This window comes from Brachyhypopomus gauderio, chromosome 2 (genome assembly GCF_052324685.1).
Source record: "Brachyhypopomus gauderio isolate BG-103 chromosome 2, BGAUD_0.2, whole genome shotgun sequence".
Taxonomy (NCBI): domain Eukaryota; kingdom Metazoa; phylum Chordata; class Actinopteri; order Gymnotiformes; family Hypopomidae; genus Brachyhypopomus; species Brachyhypopomus gauderio.
Window position 1 is genome coordinate 19,173,325 of NC_135212.1, and position 13,160 is coordinate 19,186,484.

General features: G+C 42.7%; 1 protein-coding gene across 1 annotated transcript in view; it reads left to right on the plus strand.

Moving 5' to 3' along the window:
- Positions 1-12,912, plus strand: part of abcc8b (ATP-binding cassette, sub-family C (CFTR/MRP), member 8b) — a 36,917-nt gene extending 24,005 nt beyond the window's left edge. The window contains exons 22-39 of the mRNA XM_076997313.1: positions 3,401-3,514; positions 3,966-4,053; positions 4,386-4,415; positions 5,890-6,125; positions 6,345-6,511; positions 6,999-7,068; positions 7,309-7,466; positions 7,638-7,730; positions 7,839-7,941; positions 10,455-10,568; positions 10,713-10,833; positions 11,010-11,140; positions 11,223-11,301; positions 11,412-11,520; positions 11,695-11,798; positions 11,994-12,127; positions 12,219-12,281; positions 12,775-12,912. Of these exons, the coding sequence (XP_076853428.1) occupies positions 3,401-3,514; positions 3,966-4,053; positions 4,386-4,415; positions 5,890-6,125; positions 6,345-6,511; positions 6,999-7,068; positions 7,309-7,466; positions 7,638-7,730; positions 7,839-7,941; positions 10,455-10,568; positions 10,713-10,833; positions 11,010-11,140; positions 11,223-11,301; positions 11,412-11,520; positions 11,695-11,798; positions 11,994-12,127; positions 12,219-12,281; positions 12,775-12,912 (2,052 nt within the window). The remainder of the gene's footprint in view (positions 1-3,400; positions 3,515-3,965; positions 4,054-4,385; positions 4,416-5,889; positions 6,126-6,344; positions 6,512-6,998; positions 7,069-7,308; positions 7,467-7,637; positions 7,731-7,838; positions 7,942-10,454; positions 10,569-10,712; positions 10,834-11,009; positions 11,141-11,222; positions 11,302-11,411; positions 11,521-11,694; positions 11,799-11,993; positions 12,128-12,218; positions 12,282-12,774) is intronic.
- Positions 12,913-13,160: the final 248 nt, after the last annotated feature.

Consider the following 13,160-nt stretch of genomic DNA (forward strand, 5'->3'; position numbering starts at 1 on the left):
ATCTGCCTAATGTGCAAAGGAAGGTCATTCCACAATTTTGCACCCGCAGCTGAAAAGAAGCGATCACCTCTGCACTTTCTCAGTGTCCTCGGAACAGTAAGGAGGCACTGATCTGTTGACCTAAGCGAGCGTGCTGGGCTATAGTGTTGTAATAGGTCGGACAGATACTGGGGGGCGAGACCATGAAGATATTTAAAAACAAATAAAAGAATTTTAAACTGAATTCGAAAAAGGACCGGAAGCCAATGCAATGATTTTAAAATTGGGGTGATGTGCTCTCGTTTTTTTGTATTTGTTAACAGCCGTGCAGCAGCATTTTGCACAAGCTGGAGTCTGGCAATGGACTTCTGGTCAAGACCAAAGTAAAGCGCATTACAGTAGTCCAAGCGATTAGTAATAAAAGCATGAATTAAAATCTCAAAATGGTGACGAGGGAGGACTGATTTAATTTTGGCCAACTGTCTAATTTGAAAAAAGCTTGCTTTAACAACAGTACTAATCTGCGAGTCAAACCTCAGATTACTGTCGAACTTCACACCAAGGTTTGTCACAGTAGGTTTAACATATTGTGTCAAGGCACCTAGATCACAGTCATTAACTCCAGTGTCATTTGGGCCAAACACTATTACCTCAGTCTTCTTTTCATTAAAATGTAAAAAATTATTAGTCATCCACGCCCTAATTTCCTCAACACATTGTAGAAGTACTTCCAAAGAGTGGGTATCCTGTCGCTTTAGTGGCATATAAATTTGTGAATCATCTGCATAAAAATGAAAAGAGACACCATGCCTTCTTAATATGGAGCCAAGAGGGAGCAGATACAATGAGAAAAGAAGAGGCCCAAGAATAGAACCCTGGGCCACTCCACATGTGAGAGGGGCTATGGAAGACTCAGTGGCCCCCAGACGAACACAAAAGCTTCTACGTGTCAGGTAGGACTTAAACCACTCTAGGGCAAGGCCCTGGATACCCACACAGTTATAAAGACGAGATAATAGAATTTTATGGTCCACTGTATCGAAAGCTGCGGTTAAATCCAGCAAAATAACTATGACCCCTTGACCCTTATCAATGGCTAAAAGGACATCATTAAAAACTCTCAGTAGTGCCGTTTCCGTGCTATGCAGAGATTTAAAACCAGACTGGAATTGTTCAAGAATTTTGTGCTCATCTAAGAACACGGTTAGCTGCTGATGAACAACCTTTTCTAAAATCTTAGAAATGAACGGAAGTTTAGAAATAGGCCTGAAATTAGAGAGGACAGAGGTGTCCAGTCCAGACTTCTTGATAAGTGGTTGTACCACAGCATGTTTAAAACTATCAGGTACAACACCATTTGCCAAGCTGCTGTTTATAATATTAAGGACATCAGGGGCTAAAATTGGAAAAAGTTCTTTAAACAAACGAGGTGGAAGTGGGTCATTAGGTGAGCCAGAGGGCTTCATGTGACCAATAATTTGTTCCAATAACTTTAAACTGACAGGCTCAAAGTTATCAAGAACAGCAGAGAATGTGGCAGCTACAGGTAGGTCAGACAAAGGTGGACCAATAAGGGCCCTAATGCTCTCGATCTTACCAACAAAGACATGCAGGAACCTCTCACACAATTCAACAGAAGCTTCCGGACGGGCTGCATATGGGGCATTAAGAACCTTATTCAGTGTTTCAAACAATACACGAGGTTTGTTTTTATTTGCCAGAATAATATCAGAGAAATACTTAGATTTTGCAGCTTTCACTGTCTTCTGATAAAGACGCCATTTGCCTTTTAATATCTGAAGGGAAACTACAAGTTTGTCATTTTTCCACTTTCGCTCAGCTTTTCTACACTCCCGTCTAGCAGCACGAGTGCCATCATTCAGCCATGGTTCAGTACTTGGTTTGGAGTGTCTTATTTTAACAGGAGCCACGGTATCCAATATAGACTGACACTTAAAATTAAAGCTAGTCATCAGAGCCTCTACATCAGTAGCACCACAAGGAGTATCTGATGTAAAGGTAGAGAAGACAGCGGAGAAATTTGCAACAGTGGATGAATTTATAACGCGACATTGTTGCACAGTAACACACTGTTTATCCATATGACAAGGCAATAAAACGTCAAAAATAACAGGCATGTGGTCTGAAAACGTAGCAGTACAAATCTCTAGATTGGAAACAGAAAACCCATATGTTAAAACCAAGTCAAGTGTGTGCCCCCGTTCCTGAGTGGGACCAGTTACACACTGCACAAGGTTAAAAGAGTCAATGAGGGTTAAGAAGTCTTTAGACATAGGCTTATCCGGGCAGCAAACATGGATATTAAAATCACCAAGAATTAAAAGGTAATCATACTTCGGCAGTATCTCCGTCAAAAAGTCGCTCAGTTGTCCAATAAAGTCTTTGTTATATTTCGGCGGTCTGTAGATAACAGCGCATAGCATTTGACAAGTGGTGCCAAGCTCAAACATGTTCAGTTCAAAGCTGGAATAAAGCGGCACTGAAGTAAGCTGTTTACAATTAAACAATCCATCGGTTGTATATTATAACAGGTTAAACCAATCAGAATATAGATCGCGCTGTTTCTTGGTAGACTTTAGCCAGCCCGCTCCCCAACCACACACACACACACACAGCCGCTACACTAACCATCGCGACAGATTCCAATCCCCCCCGCCTGAAAAAAAGCTCACGCCCACCAAACTTGATAGATCTGGTCATATGAAATACACTTGATTTTTAAAGCGTATAATAACTTCAATTTTTGAAACTATAGTTTTTTATTTCACATCAGAATATTTTGACGGCACCCCCGATGAAGACAGACGGCACCCCAGGGTGCCGCGGCACCCCGGTTGAGAAACGCTGCTCTAGTGTATGTCTAGTGTATGTTCTAGTGTATGTTCTAGTGTATGTTCTAATGTATGTCTAGTGTATGTTCTAGTGTATGTTCTAGTATATGTTCTAGTGTATGTTCTAGTGTATGTTCTAGTGTATGTCTAGTGTATGTCTAGTGTATGTTCTAGTGTATGTTCTAATGTATGTCTAGTGTATGTTCTAGTGTATGTTCTAGTATATGTTCTAGTGTATGTTCTAGTGTATGTTCTAATGTATGTCTAGTGTATGTTCTAGTGTGTGTTCTAATGTATGTTCTAGTGTATGTTCTAGTGTATGTTCTAGTGTATGTTCTAGTGTATGTTCTAATGTATGTTCTAATGTATGTTCTAGTGTATGTTCTAGTGTATGTTCTAGTGTATGTTCTAATGTATGTTCTAGTGTATGTTCTAGTGTATGTTCTAATGTATGTTCTAATGTATGTTCTAGTGTATGTTCTAGTGTATGTTCTAATGTATGTTCTAGTGTATGTTCTAGTGTATGTTCTAGTTTATGTTCTAGTTTATGTTCTGCTCAAATCCCCCAGATCATAGCCATGAGAGATGGTACAGTACAGACCCAGGGCACTTTGAAAAATATCCAGTGTGCAGAACCTGAACTATTCAACCACTGGAAGACACTGATGAACAGACAAAACAAGGTAACTGACACGGATGAACAGACAAAACAAGGTAACTGACACTAAAGTGCACCTTAAAAACACTGGACAAGCTGTCTGTGTCTAAAAAGAACACCTCAGTATACCAAATGTCTTAAGGCCTGGATAAACCAGGCCATGGTTACTATGATTTGGTATATAACACCTTAAAGTGATTTCAACCGTGGGCTTATTTTAAAGTGATTAACATTAAGTGTTTAATGAAACATCACCAATGTGACATTTATGCGAATACTCAAAGCACTCCAAGCAAACTAATAAATGAGAGTTAGGATTAAAATGTAGCTCAAGTCAAACTAGCAGTTAATACTAGACTCTCTTCAGACACATTCTCTTTATCGTTCTTTTCTGGTGTCTGGTTGATGGTGGGAGGTTTACAATACTTTTTTTTGCAATATATAATTCTGATACTTGCTTTGAAAATGTCCTCCAGGAAAACGCAGTAGAATTAAGGAGGAAGAGTTTTAGGAAGACACTGATGTCTTCAACAGACACCCTCGGCACTGAGGATGGAGATGAAGGTAAAGCTTTGATTCCTGCATCTCAGAGGGCTTCTGAATTGAATGATGGGATACAAGGGCCTAAAAACCTTTTAGTGCATGCTAAAGATCTTCAAGTTTTCGAGTGCTGTACAAATTACCAGAAATATCCCTAAACAAATCTCTTTATGTGAGGTTTATCCATAAACACTGTTCTATTTTGTACTGTATCAGGGGAATGGTGGACGACCTAGTCTGTATTCTGTGATGCTCTGTCACCTTTTGACTTGTGCTGTGACCTTATAACTGTATTGTGATCTGTGTCTCTTGATATATGGTGGCTTCCCCTGTGTGGACTTGTGGGATATCCCCAGCCTCTCCCGTTACTGTCTGGGGGTCTAAAGGTCTGGTTTGAGTGGCATGCTTTTCTGCATCTTTAACAGAAAGAATCGTGTCATGGGGAAAATAACAACAATTAGTTGCATAGTTCAGATGTGTTTATCACAGAGTCACTGGCTTTGGGAGTTTGAGAGCACTGTTAGTATTACTAATAACTGAAATAAGAACCAATATATGGTATGATATATGTTAATATACCTGTAACTAATATGGATGTATTATGAATTTCATGTGGACAGTTCCTTAAAACAACTCCCATATTTAGTTGTGGTTGTCACTTGGTAGATTTATGTCTTGAAACATAAACAAAATCTTGGTCAGTTCTAGATCTAGTTCTGAAATTTGTTTATTATTTATTTGATATTTTATGAAGCGGAATGTTTTTACCTATCCTTTTCTCTGCAGTGAACCTTCCCACTGTCACCCAACCAGACCTTCCCAAACCATATTTTAAAATTCATGGTGAACAGGAACGCACTATTAGACCCTATGCCATGTCACACTTTCACCCTACCAACTTCTTTGCATTCACACCTAGGGATTGAGTGTGCAGATTTTTATTGGGACAGAGCATTAGGGCTACAGTGTTATAAGAAACTTTTCAGAATGCCTTTTGCAAATTCCTGGCAAAAGAATGCACAACATAGCCCAAGAAACCCAAAAATGAAAGTATTATCTCCATTAATAAACATCATTAGGATACCCATTGTATTTTCTTAGTTTAATGTATTTTAGTCCTTTGCTTTTTACATGATTATTGTTGATCTGTGCATGAAAGTCCTGATTTTTTACATATTTGCAAGTCAAATTTCCTTTACTTTGAAGGCATATGATGCCCCAAATTTGACAAAAGTCCTGCAAGAAGTTGCTGAACTTTTCCAGTCCTCTTGTGTCAAATCACACAGACAGTGTTGCCTACAGAGCTCCATTACTGGTGTCCTAAGTTCATTTATTATTTGGTGTCTGATTGATGTGCAAATATGGAACATACTTCAGACAGCTGCAAAAAGATATCTCAATAACTATAGTTCAAGTAAGAGAGACCACCACAGCTGAGGTTGGCAGATTGGACTAATCTGTCAAAAACTAGCTGAGTCCATTTATGTAAACGCTGTTGAGAACTACTGATGAATTAGCAGGTTCTTGAAGGTTTGTCCCACTTCATAGGGAGAAATTCAACCACTATGCCTTGTAGCTCAGTTCCAAGGAACAAGTGCACACTCAAAGAAAAAGGGTAGTGGTAAAAATAAGGTGGTATTGGGCCTGAGTTTGTCAGCAAAATTTTTTTCTTTGCATGGATAATCATCCGCCATAGTCAATCATGCTTTACTATATCAACCGAACCTGTGAGGAGCTTTCAAATTCGCCATGTTTGGAGTCCTGTCACCTCTTCGAGATCTATACCCGAACCAAGCCCCGCATGCGCCTCGTAACGCAGCGCGGGGCGACGTCTGCCTCACGCTGCTGCTCATCCCGCAGACGGCTCCATGAGTACAGACGACGAGAGTCTGGCCACCGCGTCGCGCCGCAGGGCCTCCATCCCGTGGAGCTCGCTGGGGACGTACCTCCGTGCGTCTGGCCTGCTGCTTCCGCCCCTGCTCCTGTCGTCTCAGCTGGCAAAGCACTCGCTCATGCTGGCCATAGACTCCTGGCTGGCTCACTGGACCTCCCAGGCCATCGGTGCTCGCGGGGGCAGCAATTGCACAGAGGAACAGGTGGGATGTCGCGCGTTCGAATTAACGGACACAGCTGAGGGGTGAGGGTGGAGGGAATTGGCAGGACTGCCAAGTTGCAAAGACAGCCCTCAGAAATGACTGTGATTTTAGGGTTTAAATGACTTTTACCTGTCAAATGTTTCATTTGATGAGTTTTATGTCTGAAATGTGGCTGTGTTGGGATGGCGTTTCCTCTGCCTCCTCTGTTCTCCTGGCCAGGAACATCCGTTCAGCCATCTTCCATATTTGGGGGTCTTCTGTATTCTCTGCTGTCTGGGCATAGTACTGTGTCTGGTCACCTCTCTAGTGGTGGAGTGGATCGGCCTGCGTGCAGCTAAGGAGCTGCACTGCAGTCTGCTCCGAATCATCGTCCTGGCCCCTATGAGGTGAGAGTTCACACTGCGCTGCGGTGTACATATTAGGGCATGTGCAGACCTCCATGTCACTCTCTCTATCTGCCCCCCCCCGGTCTGATCTGTTCTCTTTGTCTGTGTAGCAGCATTGAAGGTGGGCGTGGCCTGTGGGGACAGGGGTGGGGTTATGGGCAGAAAGAGAGCAATGGGATTGGTGGGATTGGCTGCCCATCATTTGACGTCTTTATGTCTGAGTGCATTTCATAGCATCTATTGGCAGTTGTTTGTGAAGCCTTTTTGTTGTTTGGCCTCATTTTGTGTTGTTTGTGGACTGTGGCCATTTTGCCACAAGACATTGTTTAAAGGCATTAGAGGTGACAATGTTTATCAAGAAGTTAAGGTGTTTATTCTGCAGAAATATATTGTTTTGTCTAACATCAGCAGCTTTTAAAAAAACTCACGTACAACATAATTGATTTATATTAATGTTGGTAATGTTTACTTTTGTGGAATGTTTCAGGTTGTTTGATACGACTCCCCTTGGCAGTATTCTTAACCGATTCTCTGCTGACACCAACACTGTTGATCAGGTAATTAGATTCAGCTCTACCCTCGTATAACATAAAGGCTTGCTTGACTGCTTCAGTTAAGCGTAATCTGTCTTCTAATGTAAATGTCCTCCATATAGCATTTGCCAAGAGTGAGAGGATGAACTGGCATTTCTAGCACCTTCTGGGGGATTTTGTCACTCTTAACTTTCCATTGATCCACTGGGGTGGGAGCTACACTTGGCCGTCAAATAATGTTGAGCTGAACACCTGTGTTCCCAGCACATCCCAGTCACTGTGGAGTGTCTGAGTCGCTCCACGCTGCTGTGTGTGTCGGCGGTGGCAGTCATCTCCTTCGTCACCCCGGTCTTCCTCGTCGCCCTCCTGCCACTGGCCATCACCTGCTACTTCGTTCAGAAGTACTTCCGGGTGGCATCCAGGTGGGACTCCATCCAACCCAAACTACAGTCAATGGCTCATGACATTGTCAGCTTATAATATAAAAAATATATAATTATTGCCATATGATGACTCTCAACATTATTGAGTGGTCAATGTACATTTAGTAGATGGTAATGATTGTGTGTGTGTGTGTGTGTGTGTGTGTGTAGGGACCTCCAGCAACTAGAAGACAGCACCCAGATTCCCCTCCTCTCCCACTACACAGAGACAGTAGAGGGCCTGTCCACCATCCGAGCTTATAGGTACAGCACAGACAGACGTACAGGCTGGTTCAGAACAGCGCTAACATCATGCAGTGTTGTGATTTCCATATCTGCCAGTAATTTTGCCTGATCTATATTTGGCTGCAGGCATGAACAACGATTTAAGAAGAAACTCTTGGACTATGCAGATGCCAATAACATTGCCTCCCTCTTTCTTACGGCAGCCAATCGCTGGCTTGAAGTTCGCATGGTAAAAAAAAAAAAAAACAAGGAAAAATTGTTTCCTAGACTACAAGTAGATACACAACTGCTTATCAGATCATCTTTCCTATGAAGAGAACCCGAGGACATTTGTATAATAATATTCAAAGCTGTAGTGACGTATGCAAGGTTTCCAACGAAACAGAATGTTTCAGAAATCAGAAATCGGAAATACCATTTCCAAAGTAGCCATTTAATTAGCTAAATGTACTTGGAGTTCACTTGGATGACATTTCTAGAATCCATAAATGTAATGAATAAATAAATAATATTAAAACCCACTCTGAGTAGGATGGCTGAGCCCTTTACAGGGGACCATGGTAAAAGTGATAGAGCCACCAGCAGTGGCTAGGACCCCGATGCAGGACAGCAAGAAAGCTTGATAAGCAAACCAAGAAGAAAATAAAAAAAAACTTAAAAATGGTTTTCACACCCAAGGAAGGATAATACCAACTCAGTATTGCAGAGATGAGGAAGAAAGGAGACCCAAGAGACAGTAATTTACCTGGATTACTGACAGTAATCTACCTGGATTACTGACCTTGTCTTTTGCCAGAACTCTGAGCAAAAGACTGTGCACCAAGCTCTAAGTAGACTGGATGACAGTCGTTGCTGATTGCTTCTGATTACTGTGAAGTGGTTGTATGCCTCCCTCTGGTGGCCAAAGATGGACTAAGCTAAGTTGTTTATCATTTACACATGTAAAACAGAAATCAGTGTCACACTAGTAGTTCAGTAAAACACTTAATTTAACACGTAGAATATTTTGCACTTAAAAATATAAACAAAAAATAGCTCTTCATGTGTTACCTCTAGATGTCATAAGAAAAAGAATCTTGGCCACGCTATTGTGTCCATTGCAACAGAAATGTTATCCTTGTTTCTGGATGGATATTGTTCTCACCTATATATGTTAAAGACTTCACATTTTCACCAAAGCCATGATCACCTAAAAAAAAAAACAACATTGACCTGTCAAATGCCTACTTTTTTTAATGGACATTAAAAGGACATATCTAGTCAAGCTTGATGAAGATCAAAGCTTTACAGCATTCATGCCAGACCTAAGAAGATCCCTCCCACAGATCTGTTAAGAATGTTGGAACTTGTGTTGACATCTTTCACTCCAAGTAGTACTGACAAAATTTGAGAAGTTGGTATTTGTACTAATGTGGGACCATCCTTAGCAAAGCTCTTTGCTGGATTTGTTGAGGAACATTTTAATGAACAATACAGACATGTACCTTTGCCATTTCTGAGATACAGAGATGACATTTCTGATATTTGAAGAGCTCCAACTGTTTAGATCTTCCTTCTCCAAGTTCCACCCAACATGGAAGAACAACCTGGCATGAGAGAAACTTGTTTAGATGTTTGTTACATCTGAAGAGTCAGGTTTAACTACCACTGTCTTTTATAAACCTTCACATCTGCAATACAACTCTTCACATTCCAAGGCCTACAAAAACTCCATTCCTACTTACTCACGACTACTACATAAGTACATTTTGCAGTGAGAATGAAGATATTCTCCAGAAAAATATGGACACAAAGTATAGATTTCTGAAGGAAGTCATAAATGATGCTTTTGCTCATGTTTTACCTATTCAGACAAAATACTGATAAACAGTGTACAGTTAACAAGAATTCCTTTGGGACTCACTTATGCGACATATAAAGCAGCGGCTGATATTAAACATGTCAGAATCCTCCAGGATGATGCAAACACTGTGCCCCTTCTCGACTAATCTCCTACAAATGAGACAAGAAACATCAATCACTGTGCTACTGTAGCCTGTAGCCACTCTAGATGTGCTACACATACATTTATTCAGACAGCCACTAAAAAAGACAAGCACGAATGGATCAATTATCAGCCTTTCCCCCTCATGCATTACTTCAGTGGTCTAGTTCTCACTTGCAAGAGACATAATCAGCTTTATAAGAGAAATCAAGAGAAGGCTTGCTAGTTATTTTGGTGAACAGCTTCGGACCATCAGCATTAAGCACTTGTCATTTACAGCGGCAGTTCACATATCTTGTTGGCATTGCTAGTTTTTGCTGTGGCACCAATGAAGTTAGGTTGCTCAGTGAAAAAGAAGGGATTGTAATTTTAGAAGCTCATGGACTGAGTGCTCTGATTAAAATGTTTACTCTTTATAACATAAACTGGTTCCACCTCCCACCTCCTTGAACTTCAGAAGCACTTTGCTTGCACAGCTGATAAAGGACCTCTGTGTGAAAACATCCTGTTTCTCTAGAGACTGTGTACTTCACTACAACTCTGATTCTCTCTCTCTATCTCTCTCGCTCTCTCTGCATATATACTGTATATCTGCATGACTGGACCTTAAGACTGAATTAAAGTATTGTGTGAAATACACCAGAATGCCACTAGGAGGCAAAACAGAGGTCTTATTACATTCAATATTTTTTATAGTAGAACCCAAAATGTCACTTGCATGGTATCGCAACGTTAACAGATTTAATGTGGGTCTGCAGGAGTACATTGGGGCATTTGTGGTGCTGATAGCAGCAGTAGCTTCCATCACCAGCGCGCTGTACAGTGAGCTCTCTGCAGGATTAGTGGGCCTGGTCCTCACATATGCGCTCATGGTAAAGTCTTCTTACCGAACACACGCACACACATTACACTAATTGGTCTGCTAACCCTTCCATTGGGGATTACAGAAATGCCCTTTAGTTCTGTGTTACAGTAGCCACGTTTGACGTTCACGCACATCTGGGGTGTGCGCACAGGTGTCGAACTACCTGAACTGGATGGTGCGTAATCTGGCAGACATGGAGGTGCAGCTGAGCTGCGTGAAGAGAATAAGCAGCCTGCTGAACACGCAGCCCGAGAGCTACAACGGAGAACTGAGTGAGTCACGTGGAAGGAAGCATACACGTGCGCCGTGATGAGTTTTAATCTAAATACAATGTGGATGGAGCTGAGGAGAACCTCTCACCCACAACAAATATGAATAAAAGGATTTTTTAAATAATACACACACACACACCGGGTGGATGTAGGTCTGGTGTTCTGCTCTGTTCCAGCTCCTGCTCAGCTGCCGCCGGGCTGGCCCAAACATGGCGAGATCCAGATCCAAAACCTGAGCGTACGTTATGACAGCAGCCTGAGGCCCGTGCTGAAACGCATCAACGCCCACATCAAACCGGGACAGAAGGCAACACAGACCACGTGGCCTCGCACCGCTTACTCACCTACACAGGAAGCGGTTCCATCACTAACGTGCCGTATTTTGGCAGGTGGGCGTTTGTGGAAGAACAGGAAGTGGAAAGTCTTCCTTCTCATTGGCCCTTTTCCGAATGGTGGACACGTTTGAAGGTAGGAAGCTTATTTTCTTCCTCTGAGGCTTTATCGTAGTCATCCTACATCCTACGCGTCCTTGACTGGTCACTCTTATGGGCTCGTACCCTGACATTTCCTCCACTTAGGGCAAATCGTTATCGATGGCATTGACATCGCTAAACTACCCCTTCAGACGCTGCGCTCCAAGTTCTCCATCATTTTACAGGACCCAATTTTGTTCAGTGGAACTATACGGTAAGTTTGCCAAGTCCATTTCCCATCATCCTCTGTTCGTGCTTTTGGAAAAAGAGCTTCTGCCTTTCGGCTCAGCCGTGGCCAGGCCACAACCCAGAGAGCACTACGGTGTGAGCCGATGACAGCCAGCCACCCAGGCTATATTTGTAAAGGCACTGTGTCTGGTTTACTCAGCTTTAATCTGGACCCGGAGAGAAAGGCCACTGACCGGACACTGTGGGAAGCTCTGGACATCGCTCAGCTCAAGGCCGTGGTCAAAGCTCTGCCCGGGGGACTGGGTGAGACATTCAGCCCTTTGAAAAATGAAAACACCGTTGGCATGGCAATCAGTTTTGGCCCTCATATTTAATTCTGGCAGTGAATGGGATGGAAGATGATTTACACAGCTGGCTTGGAAATGTTGGTGAAAGTTGGGAGTCTGCTAGGGTTTATTTATCTGGTTTTAAACTGGATTCCTCTGCCCCCTTCTACAGATGCCATGGTGACTGAGGGAGGTGAAAACTTCAGTCAGGGCCAACGGCAACTCTTCTGCCTGGCCAGAGCATTTGTGAGGAAGAGCAGCATCCTCATCATGGATGAAGCCACCGCCTCCATCGACATGGCAACCGTGAGAACAGCAATAAGTCACATTCCCGCAGCGTGCGATGCTGGAGCTCGGAGAAACGCCCTCACTCCCTGTTCCTTTCCATTCCAAACAGGAGAGCATACTTCAAAAAGTCGTCATGACCGCCTTCGCAGACCACACGGTGGTGAACATAGCTGTGAGTATGTGGAGAACCCCTCCCATAATCCCTGCGCAACGCCGCTTAAAAGAGATTATCGGTGCGGCCGTGCCCTCCTGTGACCTCTCTTGCTGGCACGGTGGGGTCAGGGGGTCAAGCGCATTAATGAGTTTACAGACTCAGCCCACCCAAATCTCTCACGTCACATAATCATCCACTGCACTGCTGTCATGGGTCTGAATGGAAAAGCCCGTTACATATTTTAGCATTATTGTCTTGGCTTGGCACACAGCCAGTAGGGTTCTGTGCTCCAGTTCAGCTGTCCGCAGACCCACAGATGTCTCACCTGTTGAAAAATATCTTAGGTAAACGACCTTCTTGCATACACCGCAGTTGTATTATAGTGCAATGTCAACGTTACATGCACACTATGGGAAATTATACATACATATTATATACATAAAATCAGACATTGTAGAGCCTGATGGTTCCTTACAGCCCTTTGCTGAGAGACCTTGGGCGTGTCTTGCAGCACCGTGTGCACACGATCCTTCGGTCCGACATCATCATCGTGATGAAGCACGGTGCCGTTGTGGAGTCCGCAAGGCCTGACGTGCTGCTCGAGCAGAAGGACAGTGTGTTCGCTTCGTTCGTCCGAGCAGACAAGTGAGCAGCATGGGGTGGAACGCAAATAAGGTGGGAGGGGCAAGGGGCGGGGTTTGTATGAGCTGTATATTGTAAAAGAAACTGTTCAAAGGCTATTTACTAAATACAAGACACGGATACTGTTATTTATAACTAATAATAAAATGTAAACAAAGCTTCAAGACTGAAATGGTTCTTGTGTTTTGTATGTTGTATTAATATAATGTATTTAATAAAATAAGATGATTGAATGGATGAAAATAAGATGAAGGT